This window comes from Monodon monoceros, unplaced genomic scaffold, assembly GCF_005190385.1.
Source record: "Monodon monoceros isolate NGI ecotype Baffin Bay Population unplaced genomic scaffold, NGI_Narwhal_1 Super_Scaffold_5, whole genome shotgun sequence".
In the NCBI taxonomy this organism is placed as follows: Eukaryota; Metazoa; Chordata; class Mammalia; order Artiodactyla; family Monodontidae; genus Monodon; species Monodon monoceros.
This window is the reverse complement of record NW_021703782.1, coordinates 85,411,328-85,435,703: the sequence shown is the minus strand read 5'-3', so window position 1 is coordinate 85,435,703 and position 24,376 is coordinate 85,411,328. Positions and strand designations below refer to the sequence as shown.

At 47.8% G+C, this 24,376-nt stretch overlaps 1 protein-coding gene across 1 annotated transcript in view; it reads left to right on the top strand.

Annotated features, from left to right (window-relative positions):
* The window catches only part of ABCA1 (ATP binding cassette subfamily A member 1), a 135,645-nt gene that overhangs the window by 90,953 nt on the left and 20,316 nt on the right, over positions 1–24,376 (top strand). Inside the window, 19 exon segments of the mRNA XM_029203213.1 lie at positions 850–1,072; positions 2,739–2,960; positions 3,965–4,169; positions 5,281–5,394; positions 6,379–6,550; positions 7,597–7,728; positions 8,604–8,746; positions 8,978–9,115; positions 9,954–10,174; positions 11,404–11,476; positions 12,428–12,630; positions 13,730–13,778; positions 13,971–14,084; positions 15,159–15,307; positions 16,986–17,110; positions 18,387–18,485; positions 20,966–21,155; positions 22,394–22,488; positions 23,715–23,747. Of these exon segments, the coding sequence (XP_029059046.1) occupies positions 850–1,072; positions 2,739–2,960; positions 3,965–4,169; positions 5,281–5,394; positions 6,379–6,550; positions 7,597–7,728; positions 8,604–8,746; positions 8,978–9,115; positions 9,954–10,174; positions 11,404–11,476; positions 12,428–12,630; positions 13,730–13,778; positions 13,971–14,084; positions 15,159–15,307; positions 16,986–17,110; positions 18,387–18,485; positions 20,966–21,155; positions 22,394–22,488; positions 23,715–23,747 (2,700 nt within the window).

Here is a 24,376-nt window from a genome sequence, read left to right as displayed (position 1 = left end):
CTGAATTCTGGAAACTCTCTTATTCTCTGTTGTGTAAGGGAGAGTGTGTGTGTAGAGATCCAGAGTGCAGAAGGAGCAGGGTTCCTCTCCTTGTATTTCTCCCTGCTTTGCATTGAACAACCCATTTCCTTGCAGGGCTCACTCTAGCTTTTCTAGGTCACCTGGATTTATCTTGTTTTTCACCTTCAGAAAGATTAGCCAGTATTTTCCAAAGGAAGACTTTTCCAAAGACCCCCTAAGCCAAGATTTACTCTAGAAAGGATGTATTAAGATGGGAACACGATGAGAGGTCAGAGGCATTCAGAGCCTTGGCCTGTTGTCACGTAGCCAGTTAAGTGCGTAAGTGGTAAAGCTGGGCCTTGAACCTTGAGTTTCAGAGCCCAGATTCCGTGTTCCTTTCACTTCACTGCCTTTTCTGTTCTGCTTTGGAAATCTGAAGTATTACTGAAAAGAGCTGCCTGAAGGGTATTTCTGCACCACCTGTCGTTAACAGTTATGCACGGCAAGCTGATAGTGAGATGGCCTTGAAGATGTTGAACTTTCATGACAGAATGAGTCGGTGTTGTTTTGTTGGTTTTGTTCTAGTACTTTAAAGTCACCCCCATTTAGCTTAATGACATCTGAGAGCCATCTGGTTACTAAAGCAAGCCCTCAAAGAAGTTTTCTTTGTCATCACTTTGTTAGTAGTGTCATCACTGCGTCACCCCACTCACGAAGCGCAACTGTCAGGGTGCACAGGTCTGCCCATCTCGGGCTCAGTACTGGTGCTTTCTCTTGCATGCAGATCCAGAGGTGTTGGCCCAGGAGCCTGGCTTACGCTCACCTTTACTCCTCCCCCCGCCCTTCCAGCTTCCTGCGGGTCATGAGCCGGTCAATGCCCCTCTTCATGACGTTGGCCTGGATCTACTCTGTGGCTGTGATCATCAAGGGCATCGTGTACGAGAAGGAGGCGCGGCTGAAGGAGACCATGCGCATCATGGGCCTGGACAACAGCATCCTGTGGTTCTCCTGGTTCATCAGCAGCCTCATCCCCCTGCTCGTGAGCGCCGGCCTGCTGGTGGTCATCCTGAAAGTAAGGCTGCCTCACCGGCCCCTCCCTGCCCCCCGTGGGCCACGTGAGCAGAAGAAAGGCACGGATTCTTTGGAGGGGAAGGGGTCATATGTGCTGTTCCCTGCAATTCCCTCATTTTATAGTTGGGGAAGGGGAGACCGAGAGAAGGGCAGCAGCTTGTCCAGAGTCAACCCAGCTGGTTAGCAGCTAAGCAGGACTGAACCCAGGGGTCTTGTGTCCCAAGTGAGCACAAGCGTAACTACGCCATGCTGTTTGGCAATGGTTCATGGCAGCATCAGAGTTACTCATTTTCCTAGATGTATTGGGTGGTAATTCTGCCAGAATTTCTAAAAACCATACTCAGAAGCATAGATATTGTTGCACGTTAGGATTTTCTGGAAGCAGAGGCTGAGGCAGAGTTTGGGTATGGGTGTTTCTTAGGGATCCACACCTCTAGAGGGGATGGGGAGGATACAGGATTGAGCAGAGGGAAGAGTTGAACTGTGACGCACGGCCAACCCCCCGGGCACTCTTGCCGTGGAGCTGAAATGTCCAGCCCTTTAGGTTACCCCAAGGCCTCCTTCCCTGACACCCCATAGACCCAGGCCCTTCCATTAGTCATTGGAAGGGTGTGCCCCAGGGCCAGGCAGCTGTCTGCAGCTGGGACAAACCTAGAGGGGTTGACACCTGAGGCTGTCTGCTGACAGCCAGACAACAAGTCCTTCCTTGAAGGGGACTCTGTACAGTGCAGAGTCTGTACAGTGCCTTACATTAATAGGTTTATATGCCATTTTTTTCACAATCATTTCATTTAAGGATGCATTGTTTAAAAAAATAAATGTTTTTAAAAGTGGAGGGGTGCAAAGGGAAAGGAAGTAACATTTAATACCAGCTACTATTCATTACAAATGAGCGCTTACTGATTGCCAAGCACTGTTTAAAGCACATACGTGTGCTGTCTTGTGATATCCTCACTAAATAACCCATTTAACATACAAGGAAATGAGGCCAAGGAAGGTTAAGGACTTCACTGGGGTCACCCGACACTGTGGCAGAGCAGTTCTTGCTAAAGTCAAGCCCCCCTCACGCCCTGATGTCTGACTGCCAGGGCTGAGCTATGTGGCCCGGGTGGAGGTCCTGTGGCTGGTGGGTGAGAGCCACTCTGTGACAGCTGAGTGCTGGTAGGTCCTGCTAAAATAGAACCAACTGCTAGAGAGACACTTGAAGAGTCCACAGAGTTTGGATAATTGCGGGGATCCAGAATCCATAGCACGTTCTCATGGGGGATGTTAAGATGGCCTGACCATTTTCCTTGGCTTTCGGAGGAAGAAGCCATGTGGGATACTGTCTCCCACAATTCTGTCTTGGTGCCAAGAGTCGTAGTCCTTATAGAAGAAGGAGAATCCAAGTGATACTATTTCTTGGAAAAACAAAGAACAAAATTGTCTGTTGAGATGAACCTTGGTGAATATCAAGCCTGGACTTTGTTTTGTTTCTGGCTGTACCATGACTTTGATGTGTGGTCTTGGGCTAGTCATTTCCCTTCAGTAGATTTCAGTTCACTCATCAGAAAAATGAACAGCACTGTTCCTCTGTATTGTCTTTAAGATGAGCAGGAATAAGCCCTGGCTGCTTCCCATAGATCATTGCTTATTGACAGTCTCTTATTGGGTCTCTTCCTTCCCAGTTAGGAAACCTGCTGCCCTACAGCGACCCCAGTGTGGTGTTTGTCTTTCTGTCCGTGTTCGCCGTGGTGACCATCCTGCAGTGCTTTCTGATCAGCACGCTCTTCTCCAGAGCCAACCTGGCGGCAGCCTGTGGAGGCATCATTTACTTCATGCTGTACCTGCCCTACGTCCTGTGCGTGGCGTGGCAAGACTACGTGGGCTTCACACTCAAGATCTTTGCGGTGAGTAACTCTGGCCCTTCTGCAGTAGCTGCAGTCACAGCCTCACCTGGTATTTCACTTCTGCTTTATAGTCCAAGCTGAGAACAGAAGATAAGAGATTCTCTTTCCAACAGGACTTGAACCTCAGTTCTAGATTCTATGCTCCTTGAAGGCAGGAACTGTGTCTTATTCAATTGCTTATTTTTAGTCCTCTGAGTGAACACTGGTTGAATTGAATCCAATGGTATTTTTTAGGGAGCCAGACTGCACTGCATGCGGTAAATGACACTGGGGAATGCCTTTAGACAATAGGGGCCAGCTCTACCTTTTGTCTCCCAGCTCTGTTGGCTGTGTTAAGCTCGCCACAGTCGTAGCCACAGATAGAACTGAAAGCTCTTGAGATCAGAAATGGCTCCTTCTGGACTCTTGTCTCCCTTGTGTCCAGTATGGGGTTTCACTTGAGTAACATTTTCTGAACTTCAAGACTGAGGAGCAGGTACTCCATGTCCCTGCAAATCCCGGACTTCACTTCCCTCCCTTGTACAGAGGAGGAGAGGCCTCCGAGGGGGTGCAAGTCCCTATAAGACTGAATTGTCCTGAGTTTTTTGCAGGACGCTCCAGATGCCTCTGTCTGGACCCGTTAGACATCAGCAGCCCCAGACAGGCTCCTATGGCACTGAGCCATCACTGGCCGAGCAGGGAGCTTGAGAGGACCGTGTGTGTGTGTAAGGGACAGGATTGCTGAGCCCTTGAGGCACCTTCGGAAGCATAGAATTCTAAAAGTTTTACATTCCATCATACATGCATTTCTGAAATGTGTGAGCATAATGAGTGCTTATAAATAGAATCATTTTATATGCTGCCAGGGAGCCCACTCCCCTAAAGGGACTCTGTAGATAAATATTTCCATATCGCAATTGATCCATTTGGCAACTTCACCTTTCTCCAGGTGACATTTGCATTAGCAGTGTTAGGAGAATGAGAAACAAGGAGATGGATGAGTGACTTCTGCATCTTTCTCACAGAGCCTGCTGTCTCCTGTGGCTTTTGGGTTTGGCTGTGAGTACTTTGCCCTTTTTGAGGAGCAGGGCATTGGGGTGCAATGGGACAACCTTTTTGAGAGCCCCGTGGAGGAAGATGGCTTCAACCTCACCACCTCGGTCTCCATGATGCTGTTTGACGCCTTCCTCTACGGGGTGATGACGTGGTACACCGAGGCTGTGTTTCCAGGTACACTGAGCTTCCACACTGCTTTAGACATCAGCCAGGGAAATGAAATTTCTAGCTGTAATGCTTTCCTTCCTTTGTGCTGGGATTTCTGCAGGGCCTGGGTCTCCTTGGAAAGTGGTTAGGGCTTTGGACCTGTGGCAGAAAGTCTCCAAGGAGAAGCATCTGATGCTAAAAGTACAGCTCTTAGTACCGACACAGCTCTCGTTTCTTGAGCACCGTGTGCCAGGCACTGTGCAGAGTGTTTTACATACCTTGGTTCATTTAATCCTCATAAGACTACTCTGAGGGAGTTACCGCTCTAGCCAGTTTTTGCAAATGAGAGAACTATGACCCGAAGAAGTTAAATAACTTGCCTGTGGCCACAAAGCTGGTAAGAGCAGGTGCTTGGAGGTGAACCCAGGTGGGTCACACTGGGTCGGCTAGCCCAGGAGAGTCCTCCCAATGCTGACCCAGGTCTCTAATTCTGTATCCCCTGAATTACCACCAGCAAATGTTCTGTTTCCTGAGTACAGCTTGTGAATAATAAGATACATTGGCTCTCAGCCCTTGCCTGTGCTTTAATCGAATTAGTATTCATAAAAATTCATTTTTATACTTCCCTTAATAAATCTCCTTGACCAAGACCTGCCTTGGATACATTTTCATAGAAGATCAAATTCTGAGAGAGGGAGGTTTAACTCTTTCTGGTTTCACCTACTGATTTTTCTCTAAGGGAGTGTATGTGAAATGTTTTTTACGTACCCTACCTGAACTTCCCACATTGTATATGCAACTTTGTATCATACAGATCTGGATTCAAATTCTGAGTCCTCCACTTTACTGGCTGAGTGATCTTGAGTAGGCTACTTAACCCTCAGTTTCCTCATCTCTAAAGTGGGGATGATACCTGCCTCGTGGGGTTGCTGGAAAGATTCAGAGAAGTGCAAGATGTTTGTCATACACAGGAGATCTCAGCAAATGTTATTGCCTCTCCTCCCCCACCTCCAGTCCATTTTGTCCTGTCTCCAAAGGCTGTGTCAAGGAGAGAGTCAAGGAGGCTGTGTCTGGCTGGGACACCTCGGGGATGCCGGGGCGTTGCTGAGCTTTGCTCACACCTGTGCTTTGCTTTCAGGCCAATATGGAATCCCCAGGCCCTGGTATTTCCCTTGTACTAAGTCCTACTGGTTTGGCGAGGAAGGCAATGAGAAGAGCCAGCCTGGTTTCAGCCAGAAGGGAACATCAGAAAGTAAGTTCTGCTGACCCGCCCTCCCCTTAACTGCAGTGCAGCTGCCCCTACTGGCTGTGGGGGGCAAGGGGTGGCTCTCGGCCTGAAGAACCTAAAACCACCTTAGGGGCGGAGAAATCCCCTGAAGTGACCCTTTCCACATCCTCCCATGCATTTGTGTCCAGTGCTGTTGACTTATCGGGGAGTCACTATCTGGGCTTCTAAGGGACATTTCCTTTGTTCTCTTGGCTTCCAAATAAAGTGGCTCTTGATCTCTGCCTTCACCTCCGCCCACCCCATCCCCCCAAACACATATACACATACTTTTCATACTATCCTGACAACTAGAAAGAAGAGGTAAAGACAGCCGTGGTTATGGAGCCACAACCTCTCTGCCTGCCTTGTCCTGATGACAGATGCATGAGCCTGTGCAGGCTGACGCCAGGTGGCTGCCACAGAGTTTGTTCTGTGCTTCGTAATGTTCTCAGCCTGCATTACCCAGAGCGCACATCCCCTCCTGGCTTCTGACTGTAGGTAGTGATGCCCACAGTTGAGCAAAGGCGCTGCCTTCTGGGCTTTTTTGCTTAGGTTCTTGGAGGGGAGCTCTTTGTGTTCGGTATAGCTTCCTAAGTTGTTCATAAGTCGCTCCCCTGCTGATCTCTTCCGTGCCCTTCCCCCAGTCGCCAGTGGTGAAGTATGATGTTCCTTAGCATGGCTCACGAGTTTCCTTACCACCCGCCATTGCCCGCTGTGCCAGCTGCTTCACCTGCTCTTCCTTCTCTTCTTCCCCAGCCTCCTCTCTGCACCTTTATCACTGTATTCCCATCACCAACACTAGTGCCCAGATAGGCCCTAGATAAATATTTGTTGCCCGTCTGCCTGAGAAACCAGAACTAGCCGTGGAGAGAGGACACTTGTAAAAGTGCAAGCACAGCCCCCTGCGTCTTGACACTCCACTTGTCAGTGTCTTCTGTGGGCTCATTTCCATCCTGTGTCTTCTCACAGTCTGCATGGAGGAGGAACCCACCCACCTGAAGCTGGGCGTGTCCATTCAGAACCTGATGAAGGTTTACCGAGATGGCATGAAGGTGGCAGTTGACGGCCTGGCCTTGAATTTCTATGAGGGCCAGATCACCTCCTTCCTGGGCCACAATGGAGCTGGGAAGACCACCACCATGTAAGAAGAGGGTGTGGCTTTCTCAGAATCAGCCACAGGAAGCTTCTGTCCTACAGTTAGAAATTCATACCTAAGAACATTGCCTTGGTTAGCGGGCCGAGGGCAGAGCATATGAGGAATTGATGAATGTAAAAATATTATCTAATCACAAGAGTGCTTTCCAAATGCTGGTTTTTCTCTAGATATTATTTCTTCAGGTTAAAATAGGCTGGAGGCCTTTAGATGACCTTTCCCCTTCGGTTCTCAGAATTCTGCAGTATTTTTGGAACCTGAGACTGTGACAAGTCTGAGAAAGGGTCTCCTTTGGAGTTGGTTTGGTCAGAACTGTGAGGCAAGAATGTGGAAAGAGAGATTGGCTGTACTGGTGGGAGGAAGTAATTTCCAGGAACTCTGTCTCTAAGCAGATGTGAAAAACAGCTGGGCAGCTGGCTGGCTGTATGATTGCCTTCTCTGGGACCTATAAGGACCTTATAATGGACAGCTTCAGAAGGGAGCACAGGCTATAAACACACCAGAGTTACCTCAGTGGCTTTCAATGTAGTCCATCAGCCATTGCAGAGGGCATTTTGGTGGGGGAAGAGGTAATCTCTTCCTCCTGTTTTTCTTTTATATATTTTTAGCACACAAAATCAATATATTATGAACATTGCAGAAACTCTTTAAAAGGTGTGCAAAAATCCTAACTGCCAAACACAAAAATTACTTTTATCTTTGAATCATTTGTTCTGCTTTGTCCCTTTTACTTGGACGTGATTTTAAGCATAAAAAGAATATATGCTTTAAAGTGTACTTCCCATTGTAAATTGGAATCTTCATTTAAAAAATGCTTGTGCTGAAACTGCCATTTCCAACACATAGGCCCACTCCTAGCTGTTCACTGAAGCAGAGACTCCTTCGCTGTGTCGGGGTCTGTTGGAGTCCATTAGGAAGGAACGGGGCTGGAGGGTTGCTGCCTCTGCCGTCTGCCCGGACGCTGCCGCCTGGAGTGGAGCTTCAGGGCAGGAGGGCCAATGCTGACTCCTGTACTTTAACGTTTTTGTCCTTAGGTCAATCCTGACCGGGTTGTTCCCTCCCACCTCGGGCACTGCCTACATCCTGGGGAAAGACATTCGCTCCGAGATGAGCACCATCCGGCAGAACCTGGGGGTCTGTCCCCAGCATAACGTGCTGTTTGACATGTGAGTACCAGCACAGCCTCTTTGGAGGTGTGTCGTGAGTCACGGGTAGAGTGAGACTTAAGCATTTTACCACCTTTGGGGGTAGCAGGCCTCACCTTCCTGGATGTGTTGAGGGCAGGTCGTCCTTTGACGTTGGAAAGTAACAGAATTGTGGGATGGGGGATGTTATATCAGTCCAGCTGGCGGATGTAGGCCTGGGAAACGGTGCTGTCCGTTCCTGTCCTTCTGGAGTAAGGACATCCTCTCTCCCCGCACACCCTCCCTGAGACCACCACCACTCTCACCTGGCAGTAGCTCAGGGCCCTTGATATGTGGGTCCCGTGTTTCCTGCTCAGAACTTTTGCCCCCGTTCAGCCTGCCCATCACCAAGCAGGGAGCCGCCATGGTGAGCAGAGAGAGACCTGAGCTCTGTGACCTTGGGCGAGGGCATTCCCCCTTCTGGGCCCCGGTTTCCTCACATCTACAGTGAGCAGCCCGGGCTTGTGTCCTCCACAGGGGCCCCCCTTCTCTCAAGGCTGAAGTCCTTCGAGGTTCAGGAGGGCTGCTCCAGGCTAAGGCCGAGGCAGCTCCTTGGTTGGTGGGGCCTTGGGGAGGGCCCTTTGAGGACCTGCCACTGCCTGATGCGCGGGGGCCAGGCCAGTGGGGAATCGGGTGGACGTGACCTGTCACCCTGCTGCTTTGGCTTCTCAAGTAGCTCATGTGACTGCTCACTGCTGTTCTACCTTGAATCCTTCCTGGAGATTATTTTTCAAAAATTGATAAAGTTAAAAAAAAAAAAAAGGGAAAGAAAAATGTGCCTGTCGTGTTCTGGGGGAGGAGGCACTGTGTTCTGTGTGTCCTGGGGGCCCGGAGCCGACCTGCCCCTCTGTCCCCAGGCTGACTGTTGAAGAGCACATCTGGTTTTACGCCCGCCTGAAAGGGCTCTCGGAGAAGCACGTGAAAGCAGACATGGAGCAGATGGCCCTGGATGTTGGTTTGCCGCCAAGCAAACTGAAAAGCAAAACAAGTCAGCTGTCAGGTGAGGCCCAGAGCTGCCTTCCTCATCCAGCGCACCGCCCCCCCCCGCCCCCGACTACACACACGCAGGAAATACAGCTGCCGCCGTGTCCCCGGCTTCCCCGGGGAGTGGGAGGGTGGGTCAGAAACGTGTTCCGGGCTTGTCCCCAGGTGGGCACCTCCATCCCTCTTTCGCCACCTCTACTGTCACTCACTGGGGCTGGCCCTGGATCCTGTCTCCTCTGTCCCATAGGTGGAATGCAGAGAAAGCTGTCTGTGGCCTTGGCCTTTGTTGGGGGATCCAAGGTTGTCATTCTGGATGAGCCCACAGCCGGCGTGGACCCTTACTCCCGCAGGGGAATATGGGAGCTGCTGCTGAAATATCGACACGGTAACTGATGTGTATTTACTCTGCCTTCTGGGCTGGGAGGCGGCGGGATGGAGGGCGGGCCTCTGGAAGAGTATCTCGTGGCTGTTCCTGCTAGAGCAACAGAATTGCTTTCAAGGAAAATGTGGAGCTGAGCTCTGAGCTCAGCCCTGGTATGCAAGTGGGAGGCCTGGTTTCCAAGACCCTTCAAGTTTACACTTCATTCCCTAGGGGCCTGCAAGGAGAAGAGAAATGGGGATAAAGGGCATCCTCTGTGGGCCCCCAGGGCTCCCTTCAGCCTAGAACTTTCACATGTACAGTATAATTATGGTCTCCTATAGACTGAGATTCTCAAGAGCCGAGGCTGTGTTGTCCTTCATCTCTGTCCCCACGTGGGGCACTAAACTTGTGTGCTGACAGAGTGGATGAATGGATGGGAGAGGTGCAGTCAGCTTAGAGGGGTAGAAGGTACACAAGGTGGTACAGTATGAGGGGCACGGCTTTGGAGTCAGCTTAAGCTGGCCCGAGACCTTGGAAAAGTCATTTAACTTGCCTAAGCTTCTTTATCTATAATGGTGGGAGTGCCCACCTTACAGAGGATTAAGTTAAATGAGAATGCACCTAGACCACGTAGCACACTGGTGGCATGTAGCAAGTTCCCAAATAAACATTCCCGCCCTTCATCCTGTGAGGGTGCAGCAGCCGTCCTCACAGCACTGCCATCCTGGGGGTCATGAGCACACAGGCCTCGGGGTCTTTCTCCCAGGCTTTCTCCTGCTCGTATTTCTGTAGTTCTGGCCACTGTGATGAGTGAGGACAGCAGGCCTCACCTGTGCCTCGTCCTTGTGTTTGTTCCCGGCAGGCCGCACCATTATTCTCTCCACACACCACATGGATGAAGCGGACATCCTGGGGGACAGGATTGCCATCATTTCCCATGGGAAGCTGTGCTGCGTGGGCTCCTCCCTGTTCCTGAAGAACCAGCTGGGGACAGGTTACTACCTGACCCTGGTCAAGAAGGATGTGGAGTCCTCCCTCAGCTCGTGCAGAAATAGCAGTAGCACTGTGTCGTACCTGAAAAAGGTGAGTTGCAGCCTCAGTGCTGGGCTGGTGCCGGGTCCGGGGAGTCGGGACTCATTGGCTGTGAGTGGCTTGTCCACATCTGCCCCATTCTGCCACCTTGACGCCACCATCTCCCTGCTCTGTGTCCCTTTGGAGTCATGTCGTACCTCCTACATGGAAATCTCTGGAGACTTCTGTTCCCATCGTGCTAGCTCTGTTGAATCCCATTTCCTTTTTCCTATGGAGACACAATGAGTGATGGAGAAGGCCCTTAGAGGACTTAATTTTGTTGAAGAAGAAAGACTTACCAAGAGTTAAGGGCCTTAGCTGAAGAATGCCCTGCTGTGCCTGCTCATTACCTTTAAATCTTATTGACCTTAACTTTTAAACTACAAAACGGCAAATATATATTGAGCACCGATTTCATGCCAGACACTCAGTCTGGCAGACTCTGGCCATAAAGGAAAATCATGATAATAGTTGCAGCATTGTTATCATTTGCAAACTTTTTTTTTTTTTAATCTATCATCTCAAAGTACGGAGCAACCCTGGGAAGAAGGTATTACAATTATTATCCCAGATGAGAGAAGTGAGGCTTGTAGGGATTTAGTTTATTCAAGGTCACCCAGCAAGTGAATAACAGAGGTGGGACCAGAGCCCAATAACCAGGTATATTTTCCCCTGTAACTGCAGTACATGCCTGAGATTTAGTTGTGTGTGCAAACACTGGCACCCAAAACACTTACATCCCAACCTTGACCTCCTGTCCACTTATTTATCTTTTAACTAATGTCTTGTGAGTCAAAGTGCAGTCTGAGACAAGCAGCATCAGGATCACTTGGGAGCTCATTAGAAATGCGGAAACTTGGGCCCAACTCAGACTTACTAAATTAGAATCTGCATTTTAACAAGGTCCTCTGGTGAGGAAACACAAATTAAAGCTTGAGAAGCACTGAGCTAGATAACCAGGCAGGTAAATCCCACGCCCAAGACGGTCGATGAGGGCCTGGTTACGGCACTCACTGGCAGGCCACAGTTCTTTTGAGAGCTCTGCTTCCCGTGCACACAGCCCATGTGTCAGATCAGACAGTGGCCTCAGAAGCCAAGGCAGCCCAGTTGCATGCCTCCCAGGAGAAGCCCTTTGCTCCGTTTCTCACACGATAGAGCTTCTCGGAAGCCCCCAGGTGAAGGTGGTGGGGCTGCACCTTGCTCGGTCCCTGACCCATTCTTACCTCCTTCTTTGCCATCAGGAGGACAGTGTTTCTCAGAGCAGTTCTGATGCTGGCCTGGGCAGTGACCATGAAAGTGACACGCTGACCATCGGTAAGGACTCTGGGGTTTCTTATTCAGGTGGTGCCTGAGCTTCCCCCAGCTGGGCAGAGTGGAGGCAGAGGAGGAGAGGTGCAGAGGCTGGTGGCACTGACTCAAGGTTTGCTGCTGGGCTGGGGCTGGGCGGCTGCGGGAGAGGGTGCAGCTTGGTGGCGGATCAGCCTAACGCTTGCCGGGGAGCCTGGGGCTTGGTCTGGGAGCTGGCAGGGCAGTGTCCCAGAGCGCTGAGATGATTGGGCGTGGGGGATCCCTTAGGGGAGTGGGTCTGGCTGCACACTGGACACTGGAGACCAGGGATGTGGAGCTGAGTAGCCAAGCTGATAGTGGAGGGATTGGGGTTCAGTGCCTAGGGAGGGTGAGTGCCCAGGAGAGGAGCAGCCCGCTGGATTTCCCTCAGGAGGTGTGTATAGGAGGCCAGTGTCACCAATAACACATATGGAACAGAAGCCTTTACCCTGGCCATGTCTTCCCCATCCTAACAGCTGGCTGTTCTCAGGAAGGCTCTGGCTCTCCTTCCATGCCCTGTTTGATTAACCCTCTATTGAGGGACATAGAAGGAGCCTCCTTTAAAAGGTTAGAGAAAGGTGAAGACTCTTTTACAGTTCCTTTAGTCAAGCTTTCCATTGAAGAATCCTAGCACTTAGGCAATAGCCACCAGGCTTTCCACCTCAGAAGGCCGGCCAGCCAGCCAGCCACCCACCATGCACTGAGGACCTACACTGTGCCCGGCTTTGGTGATACAAAGGTGAATAAGACCCAGCCCCCGCCCCCAGGAACTCTCAGGCCAGAGATGAACACGTGGAATGACTTCAGTGTCTGGACCATGTGTGCTGTGTGGGCAAGCGGGCTCCTAAGGAGTAAGCAAGGGAGAAGATGGAGAGCGGCCGGCCCCTAATGGGGGGCCTCGGAGTTGGCTGAGCCACGTCTGTTCTTTGGTCCCTACAGATGTCTCCGCGATCTCCAACCTCATCAGGAAGCATGTGGCCGAGGCCCGGCTGGTGGAAGACATTGGGCATGAGCTGACCTACGTGCTGCCCTATGAAGCCGCCAAAGAGGGAGCCTTTGTGGAACTCTTCCATGAGATTGATGACCGGCTCTCAGACCTGGGCATCTCCAGTTATGGAATCTCAGAGACTACCCTGGAAGAAGTAAGTTCGGTGGCTGGCTGTCAGAATAGAGCAGGGCCAACGATCCCGGCACCAGACAGGCAGCCTGCGTGCCCACTGGGAATAGGATCACCATGGACCTAGGCATTGAGTGCTTAGGTCGTTGGCATCTGGGTTGTGTTGGTTCCAGTTAACCCTTTAAGGTTGTAGTGGGAGATACAGGAAAGAAGTATTAGGATCGCTCCCTGGTATGACTGTGTCATGACCATGCATCGGAAATGGCCAACATTTATGGAAAATCTACTTGTGCCATGTGCTAACCTTGGTGTGTTTTGTTTTTTTCAATCATTGTAACTTCATTTAATCCTCATAACAAGATGAGAAAGTTGACATTCAGGGACGCCAAGCAAGGATTCAGAATCAGGGGTTTTGGGCTTCAAAGCTCATACTCTATTACTGTGTAAGCAGTGCGTCTCTTTAGAGAGACCTCAAGGGCTGGAAGGGGTATAAACTTGTCTGGCCCAGTAGTCTCCAGGTTTGACTGTGCAGCAGAATCATATGAGAATATTATTGACAATAAAAATTCCAAGGCTCAGCTCCAGGGTCTTTGAATCAGAATTTCTGGAGGTAAGGCCTTAATGTCTGTGCTTTTATTGCATGCTTCCTGGGCAGCGTCTGGGCAGATCAGAGTTTGGGAATCATTGGTCTAGTTCAGATTGTTTTCTGATGTTGGAATCCCTGCCATAACATTTCTAGTGATGGGAACCCCTCCTCTCTTGATATCCTGTCTCGGATAATCTATCACGGTGCTAGGCTACTCAAAGATTTGGGGCCATAGACTTGGAAGAAGCCACTTGGCTCATTCCCTGTAGGTTCAGAACAAATTCCTCCTTCCGCAGTGTCCTCATGTCATAGCTTTAATTTGAAAATGATTGTCTGGATTGATAGCTCTCACCATTGGGGAAATGTTCTCTGGTAAAAACGGCTTCTCTCCCAAGTGACTCTGACAAAGTGTTATCAATAAATGAGTCTTCTACGTTTTGTCTTTAGGGGCTAGCATACCATTCAGTCATGTAATAATCATGGCAGTTGCTCTCACAATGTGGTGCTTATGACACTCTCACTCCCTCTTATTTTTCAGATATTTCTCAAAGTGGCTGAAGAGAGTGGGGTGGATGCTGAGACCTCAGGTAACGCTCCAGGGGGGCTGCACATTCTCTGGGCTGTGCCCCCTGTAGGCTGTCTTTGCTCACCAGGCTTGTGCCTTTCCCTTCAAATTGTTTTATGACATTCTTACTTTGAGTGTATAGATTTGTTACAGATTCAGAGTTTGTTTTGCTACAAATAAAGTGAAACATGGGGCTCCTTCCTTTTACCTTCAGATGGCACCCTACCGGCAAGACGAAACAGACGGGTCTTCGGGGACAAGCAGAGCTGTCTTCGCCCATTTACTGAGGATGATGCTGTTGATCCAAATGATTCTGACATAGATCCAGGTCCGTTTGGGCAAGATCTTCATTCCGTTGCTAGAAAGTGAATTTCTCTCTTATGTTCTTCACCGGTGTTATCTTTCGAGGTCCTTGAACCAGGATGACAGATGCCTACAGGGTCCACAGGGAAGAGAGAGAATGAGAAAAGCCACTTTCCCCTTTTCAGGGTTGTGTATACAGTCAAACCTGAAAGAGCCTGTCCTCACTACTTCCTTCACTGCACTGAGATCGCTCTTTCAAGATACACACACATCAAAAGATGGCCCCTCAATCCTCTGAATCCATTTCTTATCTTTTCTCGCGTTCATTAGGTGTTTAATTGTTGAATAAATGTTCTCTGAAAGGACGGAAGATTTTGAAAGAGCGAGGTGCATTTGCTTTTAGAGTTAAGTGGACCCTTAGACTTAGCTGTTTTGGATGAGTGTGTCCCTGCGTATTTGACTGGGATGGAGAAGCGGGAGGCAGGAAATGAAGCAACTATTGGTAAGAGGTCAAGCCACCGCAGTTAGAAATGGTTTGTTTAAGACAAGGATTTCTATAAAAATTTTTCAGAACAGAAACCTTCCTGACTCTCCCATGCCTGTGCCATGTGAGTGTGTGACTCTCATGTTAACCCTAACTTCATACATCGTTAGTGCTTAGATCACTGGAATGTGTCCACCTTTTACCAAAAATATAATAAATGGGAGACAGATTGCTATTGTGTGTTCTCAAGTATGTCAGCCTACTTACATGGCCTGTTTTGTAGAATATTCTGTAAGAAATTGAGGATGACTTGATTCATCTGAATGGCTTGATGTAGCACCATTATGTGTGAACATCTCTCTTCAGCTGTCTCAAAGCACCTTCATTTTTCTGTGCTCATCAGATAAGAACCCAAAGGCAGGGACTGCTGCTGTCATACGTTTGGGGTCATCCCTTTTCCTTGGATGTGAATTTGTCACCAAGACCCTTTACTCCTTTACTTTTACCTTCAAACGCAAGCCTCCAAGGTGGTTGCTGAAGATGCTGGAGGGAGGAGCGTGGGGATGTCAAAAATGCCTGATATAATAGGTGACCTTCAGTGTTGGCTTTCTGCAGAATCCAGAGAAACAGACCTGCTCAGCGGGATGGACGGCAAAGGCTCCTACCAGGTGAAGGGCTGGAAACTCACACAGCAGCAGTTTGGGGCCCTTTTGTGGAAGAGGCTGCTGATTGCCAAACGGAGTCGGAAGGGGTTCTTTGCTCAGGTGAGAAGTGCTGTTCCAGGCCAAGGACTCAGCCTTCCTTGATGGGCTGCAGGCTTCCTGACCAGTGAAGACAGGGTAGCATCATTGTTATAAGATGGACACTGGAGCCAGATGATCTGTATTTCAATCCCAGTTCTGCTTCTTGCACTCATGTATCTGTTGCAGGTTACTTTTCTGAGCCTCAGTGTCCTTATCTGTAAAATGGGGATAATAATAGTATCTATGATATAATTGTTATGAAGATTAAAATGAGTAAGTGATTAGAATGGACCTCACATTAGTAATTACCGTGTGTTAGTTTTATCGTAAAGGAGAGTATAACAAGGACAAAGTTTGGAAAAACTGGCTGGGCAAATTAAACTTTCATAACTTCAGAGATGATATGCCCAGATGCACTCAACATATGAACTTATTGGAAACTTTATTTTTCTCTAAGTTGATGTTTATCTGAAAACTGATAGAAAAGATAATCAGAGGCCAGACAAAAAAAAAAAAAGATAAACAGAGAAGACTCATTACACTCTTGCCTGCATGTCAGTGTTTGCACGCTAACTTGCTGGGTTAGGAGGGATGAAATTATTCTACTCTATAAAATCAAGAAGTATAAAGAAGTTACAGAGATTCTTCTCTACAGACTATGTGAGTAACGCACAGAATATGAGTTTGGAGCGCATAGACTTAGGTTTGAATTCTGGTTCTGCTACTTATTGTCTCTTTGGCCTTGGGCAAGTTACTTAGTCTCCCTGAGCCCCAGTTACCTTGTTTGTTGATTGGTGATAATGATATTACTACTTAGGGTTGTAATGATAATTAAATGAGATAATGCTCATACAGTTTTTTCCCATGGAATTACTCACCTAGTGATTAATTTTCTGCATTGAAATGCGAGAACATTAGAACCAGGGGCATCATTTGGATCTTTTTTTTTTTTTTTAACGGATAAATTTCTCAGGAATAAATGGAAGGAGCTTAGAGTTTGCTTATAAAGTATGTACAAGTCATTGTTTTCAGAGAAGGTACAGGTGTAAAGTTTAAGGTGGTTTAGTAAGGATTTAGATTAATCATGCTTTTTGAGGCCATCGGGGGAAGAAATAGCTGCTGTTCCCTTTCCATGGAGACAGTGCTGTAGAGTGGTTTTATCAAAGTATGGGATCTGAATGGGTCACCTAGTCTGTCTGCAGATTACAAATGAGAAGACTGAGGCCATAGGGGATGTGACTTTACATGGATACGCTTATAGTAGAGAGAGAACAAAACTGCAGGTCTTCTGGCTTCTGGTCCAGGCTTCAGCTCTCAGCTTTTGTCTGAGCTGAGCTCATGGCCAGTGTGGTCTTTCTCAGGTTTTCAGGGAGGAGAGGGACCTGGTGTTCTAAGTCACTCTGACATGTGACCACTGTTTACTCTGTGAAGTTCTCAGCTTGGTGCCCCTGTCAGGGGGCCACAGCCTCTGGCCTTGTGTTGCCAGCTTCCAGAAATGCCCCGGAGGGAAGAGGTTTAGATTTCAGTCTCCATTGCTTCCAACCTGCCAAGAATGCCTTGGTGGAGCTGCGCCCTGTGCACACTCGAGTGATGGCTGGTTGGAGAGGCTGGCTGGACTCACGGGGCCTTGCCCTGTGGCCTTCGTTCTAACCCTTGTCCTTCTCCTGCGATTTCTCTTCCCTCCTACCCCCGGTTATAGATTGTCCTGCCGGCTGTGTTTGTCTGCATCGCCCTGGTGTTCAGCTTGATCGTGCCACCCTTTGGCAAGTACCCCAGCCTGGAACTTCAGCCCTGGATGTACAACGAACAGTACACATTTGTCAGGTATGCGTTTGCCTTCTGCGCCCAAGGTGGGAGGAGACCTCAGGCCGACCAGGGTGTTTACTGTGCTGAGGGCCAAGGGGAGGGGGACTCGAGAGTTACACAGGGGCATGGATTTATCAGCTGTGGCTACAGCCCTCACACAAACTCATGTTAGATGCAACGGACAGCGGTGAACAAAACCTGAACTAACAGGCCAGTCCTGTTACCGCATTTAAACTCCATTCCTCTTTATACGCTGTTGTGAGGAACATATGTGTTTTATGTAAGTAATCTGCCCTTGCAAAAAAATCTATGATTGAGCTATAATATATTTGGATTTTCATAGCTATGTCTTCTGTAGTTGAACACATGGCTTCCATACACTCAGAGCATCGCACCTCCAGGTTCTTGTTTTCTGCATGATGCAATTTGTGTATTTATTATTTAGTCTTTTAGCTTATAGATAATAGCTAGCTAGTGTTTGTTTTTTAGACCAAATTACCAGCTACTCTGTAACAATCCAACGCTTCAAACAAAAGGACAAAGGAATTTCTGCATCACGTTATACAGGAGTTTTCCTCAGTCCCATAGTATTTGTAGATCTTTTGATTGGGGAAGCATGTCAGTGATGTCAAAGGGAAGCTTTAAAGAAAAAAAAAAAAAAATATATATATATGTATATAATATAACATGTGACTCAGTCTCTTTTTGTCTAATCCCATGCTTCCTTCCTATTTAGTGAAGGTTTACTTTCTTCTTTCCTTTCCAAGCTGCTGACCTTGTATTGCCCGGGGCTGTGGAACACATGGGCTTGTTTTGTGTTTGTAACCTGTGCTCATCATTATTTGTGTTTTCCAGTTGTCCGTGCAAACATTCAGCCCATAACATCAGCCTGCCCTTTCCTAGAAAACCCCTGTGATCTATGCCTAATGGATAATTGTGAAAGTACTTTTGAAATACTGATCTTTAATGAATTCATGTACTTCACATTAAAATATGTACGTAAATGTGTGTATATATGTGGGTGGGTGTGTACACATGCGTGTGCACATCTCTATACATATAACTTACTTACACAAGCTCCACTTTGGAGTGCTGTATGTTACCTTGATAACAAATATATGGCCAGAGGCTGAGTTCCTTGTGGGTGGGTTCTGTGTTTTATTCATTTCTGTTTCAAGAGTTTGGCACACAGGAAGCACTTAATAAAGTGTTTAATTAAAAAACAATTGCCTTTCTCCTCCCGATTCATGGTTTTAATGAATTGCTGAGCTGGCTGCCTCTCATGTACCTACAGTAATGATGCTCCTGAGGACGTGAGCACGCAGGAACTCTTGAGCGCTCTCACCGGAAATCCTGGCTTCGGGACCCGATGTATGGAAGGAAACCCAATCCCGTGAGTGCCACTTGAGCTGTGAGCCCCGCCGCGGCTGGCTTCTTGTGCTTGTCACCTGCTTTGATCTCTACACTGCTTTTATCATTTGTATGCCACATGGTGACTACCATCATTTGCCCTTTGAAACATTTTTTATTTTAAAAAAGTTAATATAGAGATTTAATCAGACCACCCAGGAACAAACATAACAAACTAGGAGAGTCTTCTAGCATCTTGCCAGGCAAATGACTATAGACGCTTGTTTACTGCTTTAGAAATGAATATTTAATTTAAATAGTACTTTATACTGATCCCTTTTCTCCAGCTCCTATACCTAAGTGCAGAGACAGCTCCCATTATGTATAATTGGCAGTTTTATCAGCTGTTTCACTCTAAAAGCCTGAAAAGATGGCATCGTTTTTATAAAAATGGACATTTTCTTCTTTCAGAGTTGCGTATTTTTATCATATTCTCCTTCAAAGTCCTTTAAAAAAAAGTAGGCAGTGTATAAATAAATTCAGTGAAATACCCATACGACTCTAAGTGTATATGGGAGGAAGGCATGGCCAGAGATCTCTGTGAGTAAAGACAGTGAAGAGAGGTGAGGTGCTTCTGAGAGAACCCAGTGATGGTAGAGGCAGGTTCAAGTTTCCAGGCTCAGGTAGGTTGTTAACCACAGACTGAGGAATTATGGAGAGTGTGGGAAGGTGTGGAAAGATTGGAGAAGGCCTAACTTGAATGCCAGGTTTTGAAGCGAAGATAGTGAACCTGCAGGAGACAGACCAGTGAGCACACCACCTGTGTGTGCAAGGTTTCAGAACAGATTGCTAAATGGATAGCCATGATGTACTTGTCAGCTCTTATCAATTGAGTACTTACTGAACATTTGTTAGTACTCAATACTTGCTAAGTGATCAATCCTGACAGTATCAGTTCCTAAAAACAAGGTGACCAAGGTGGAGACGGTCAGAGATTTCACAGGACTTCTGATGAGGTTCCACTTGGAAGTTCTCTGTAGGCGAGAGAGGAGAGTGAGATGAGGCAATAACGCAGGTAGGTGGACTCATCGCGTGCCAGCTTAACAGTATGGACTCATAGATGGACGCCAGCCAAGGAAGGATCTGTAGGAGCCAGGCCTGCGTTGAGAGGGGCAGGCCTGACCTCACAGGCTCGCAGCCTGGGGGCAGAGCACCCACTGACGTGTACTGGGGTCCATCTGATGTAAGGGGAGACTTCGAGGTTTTTCAGAAAGTAGTGGAACTGATCTCAGCCAGTGATCTTGTGAAGGTTTTAGAGCTTCAGGACGGCACCATCTTAGTCTGACTTTTCCATTTAGTCCAGGTGCTTTAAAGAGAGAACTAGAGGGCAATCCACAAAACTGTTCATTTGATAGAAGAATCATCTAAAGACTGTGGCTCTGCTTCAAACTGTAGAGTTTTGAAAGGGAAGGGATGTTAGAAATGCCTTGTTGAAATGGAAGGGATGTTAGAAATGCCTTGTTGAAATGTGACTTATTGAGACAAGTCATTTCATACTTTTGTTTCACTAGTGGAGAAAATAGGCAAGTGACTTACTGATGGTATCACAGTAATTCAGAGCTCAAGTCAGACGTAAAGGCCTGTCTTTAGTTACCTGGGATGCTTGCAAACAGCCTAGCTCTTCATGTACCAAGAACTCTGACCCCTACGAACTGTGCCCCTCCCAATTCTCTACTCGTTTTGAAACATAAAGTGCATCCTGACACTCTCCACCAGGTTTCAGCACGTTGAGCATAAAATGCAGACTCCTTGCAGGCCTGTGTCCTGTGGCTCCGCCTCCCTCTCCTCCTCAGCTCCCATCACGCTCCCTTGTACTCATCACATTCCAGCCCCACTGCCTTCCTGTTGTTCCTTAAACGTAGAACACTCAGGACCTTTTCGCCTGTGCTCTGTTGCTTCTGCTTGTAATATTTTCCCCCTGAATCCCTGCCTAGCTTGTTCTCTCCCAACATTTAGGTTTTGGCTGAAGTATATGACCTCTTCACATGGTCCTTTCTCACCAGTTACTCTGCCTCTATTTTGCTTCACTTCTGGCTATCTAAGATCATATGGTTTAATTGTTTGTTCTCGAACTCTTTCCTGGGAATACAACCTCCATGAAGGTTGTATTTGCCTTTGTCTTCTCACCCCAAATTCTCAAATAGGCAGGACAGTGTCTGGCACATAATAGATGCTCAGTGAATGTCTGTTGAGTGAACACATGGGTGAGTGATTGACTGCTGGTGATTGGATTGACTTGAGTTCAGTATATGAGCATTTAGGCCCTCTTTGTGTTCCATCATCCTTCACTGTAAATGAGTCTGCAGCTTACAAGCCTATGGCAGCAGGGAGGGGGGCATCAAATAACCAAAAGGTGAGGGGATACATGCATGTTTGCAGTTGTTATTGATTGGTCCTGTGCTCTGAGGCAACAGGAGAGGTCAGGCCCTCTTGGGTAATCCTACCTTTGACGTCCCTTTGCAGAGACATGCCCTGCTCGGTGGGGGAGGAGGAGTGGACCACCACCCCCGTCCCCCAGACCATCACGGAGCTCTTCCGAAACGGGAACTGGACGATGGAGAACCCCTCCCCTGCCTGCCAGTGTAGCAGCGACAGAATCAAGAAGATGCTGCCCGTGTGTCCCCTGGGGGCTGGGGGGCTGCCTGCTCCACAAGTGAGTCACTTTCAGTGTGTGACCGTTCAGGTGGGGTGCAGGGTGGGCTTGGGGAGAAGGAATCGGTGATCTGCCGTGTCAGGAGGGTCTCTTTCAGTCTTGATTCTTGTCATAGGGAAAAGCGTGTGAGTTTTGAGAGGAGGGGCCTTGGAGCACATTGTTCCTGTATCTGAGGGAGCTTAGCCTGCTTCTCTCTTTTGAAGTCAGCCTAGTTTCCTTACTGGTTCGAGGTCCAACCAGAATATAACACTCTTGATCAGTGAGCTGTGGAAGGCACACTGTGGACTCTCCCCCAGTGGTGGTGTCACGGGACAGACTGTGATAAGCCCAGCTTCATCTCTGCCTCTGCCACAGATGAGCTGGTGACCTTGGACAGGTCACGCTGAGTCCCTGGGCCTGTTTCCTCACCGCTGAATTAGGGAGGCTCGCCCATAAAACTTCTGTGGGTCTTACAACTCTGACATCCTCTGAAACTCTGAGTGTGGGAAACAGTTCTGAGCCATTTTTTCTGAGAATGATTTCAGGAAGAGGCTTGCTTTTTTTTTTTTTTTTTGTGCGGTATGCGGGCCTCTCACTGTTGTGGCCTCTCCCGTTGCGGAGCACAGGCTCCGGACACGCAGGCTCAGCGGCCATGGCTCACGGGCCCAGCCACTCCGCGGCATGTGGGATCCTCCTGGATCGGGGCACGAACCCGTGTCCCCTGCATCGGCAGGTGGACTCTAAACCACTGCGCCACCAGGGAAGCCCAAGAGGCTTGCTTCTGATGTCTCTCTGCTGGCTTATCAGCATCCAGGTTGCAGGGTGAGGAGAAGGAATTTCAAATGGTGTTGAAAACTTAAAGCAGTCCTTCCTGATTGCGTTTCTTTAAAATAAGAGCTCTTCTCTTCATCAGTATAACTCCAATGAACAAAAGAATTCACTAGGCATAGTCAATGGTGCTGCTCCCTGAAAACCTTTTGTAACCATAAAGAATGATACTTCACGGTTTATTCTGATACTTCATAGTTGTTCAGAATAAGTTGCTGGGGCTCTCCTTGGCTTGCCATAATGGCCCTGCTGAGAGCAGAGTGGACCAGACCTTGGTGGCTGGCTGATGGCAGAGCCTGGGCCCTGTGGGCAGAGTCTGGTCACACTGTGGTACATGTTTGAGGGACATGTGTCATTGTTGTCCTTGATTTGTTTTCTATTCCAATTCTGGTCCATAAAGACACATGCACTTGGTTTTTCTGTGATAACAGAGAAAACAGAACACTGCGGACATCCTTCAGAACCTGACGGGAAGAAACATTTCGGATTATCTGGTGAAGACATATGTGCAGATCATAGCCAAAAGGTCATTATTTACTAAACTTGGCGCCTGCTTAATCATTACTGACCAAAGGAAGTAAAAGCCAAAAAAAATAGTAGATTGAGTAGTGGGGGGAACATCACATTTTGACCTGATGTTGTCTTTTGGAAGTTTAGGATATTCTTTCAAACTAGAAAAGATGATGGGAAATATTATGAACATTCAGCTTCAAGACTGAGGTTGCATGGTTCCAGGATGAAAATAAATCTGGATTCAAATTCTAACTGCTGCTTATTAGCATTTTTGACCACGGGCAGCCAGTTATCCTATTAAAGCCTTAGGTTGTATAAAATGTGATAATAGTGTTGCTCTTATTAGTTTGTCATGAGGATTAAATGAAACGATACATGTGAAGTACCTCTCGTGGATGGAATGAATGATAATACACGGCATTATAAAGAGAGCCCTGGCCCAACTTAACGGCCCGTCTTGGCTGTGGAGCCTTGCAAGAGCCATATAGCTTCCTGGGGCCTGGGATGGGAATCGTCCCTTTGTCCAACATATCCGTGCCACAAATGCTACCTGCACACGCCCTCTTGGTTATCAGATTGACTGTCACTGTATTGCAGTACTTGTGTTCATGTAACCCTTATTTTACATAATAGTGGCCCTATTGACCTTCAAAGAAATTAACAGGAGACATAGGAAAAAACATAGTATATGTAGGGGTTGGTATTATCCATGGTTTCAGGCATCCGCTGGGGGTCTTGGAATGTATCCCCTCCAGATAAAGGGGGACTGCTGTATTTAGCTGATGCTCAGAAAATGTTTGTTCTAGCTTCCTTCCTATCAGCTTGGTTAGTTGGGCCCCTAAGTTAGGAGTTCTAGTGACTTTTAATGACAAGGGTATTCTTGAATGACAGTTACTGTGAGTTTTCAAGAAAGAGGCATAACCTCTCCATCTGTCATCCATAATTGACCTATTATTTTGAATTTAAAAAAGTTTCTAGTTTGATCACCTCTGTTGGTTTTTAAGTTGTTTTAAATATAAGGCATGACCTTCATATAAATCATAAGGTTTTAATATGGGGAGAAGAAAAGATGCTGATTAGAACTTCTTTCCATTGGCAAGACCCTACAGCAGCAGCCCGACCGCAGGGTTATTTCTGTCCCTTTGTTGTATCCTCAAGTAGATATTTACTCCTTTCGCATCATCAGGAATATGTTTCTTTGGACTGATTTCTGGTTTCTTTGTCTTTGGCCTTCGGCAGCTTAAAGAACAAGATTTGGGTGAATGAGTTTAGGTAAGTTGACCTCGCTGTGCCTTCTTTTCATTTTCCTTGACTCCTAAAGTTCAGGAGGATGAATTTGATGCAGTTTTCTTGGATCCTGGGAAGATGTTAGTTTAGGGATTGTTTTTCCGTTAGCATTTCTGCTCAATGCCCAGCTGCCACTTCAGAGGCCTTTGGAATATTTGGCACACTGATGTCCTTGAGGAGATTTTAGAAGTTCCTTGTGGGTCTCTAGGGACTTGACAGGAAGCACGATGTTTTGAGGGAAAACCTATGCTAGTTAAACTTACCAAATCAAATTCCTAGGAGTCCTAGTGACTCAGGGACAATTTTTCAGGTCATTGGAATAACCAAGGAGGTCTTAGATGAAATAAGAGGCATCAAAACCGTCTATATTCATTGTATTTCAACTCATTTATCCTTCTGAGTTTTTTTTTTTTTTTTTGCGGTACGCGGGCCTCTCACTGTTGTGGCCTCTCCCGTTGCGGAGCACGGGCTCCAGACGCGCAGGCTCAGTGGCCATGGCTCACGGGCTTAGCCGCTCCACAGCATGTGGGATCTTCCCGGACCGGGGCACGAACCCGCGTCCCCTGCATCGGCAGGCGGACTCTCAACCGCTGCGCCACCAGGGAAGCCCCTTC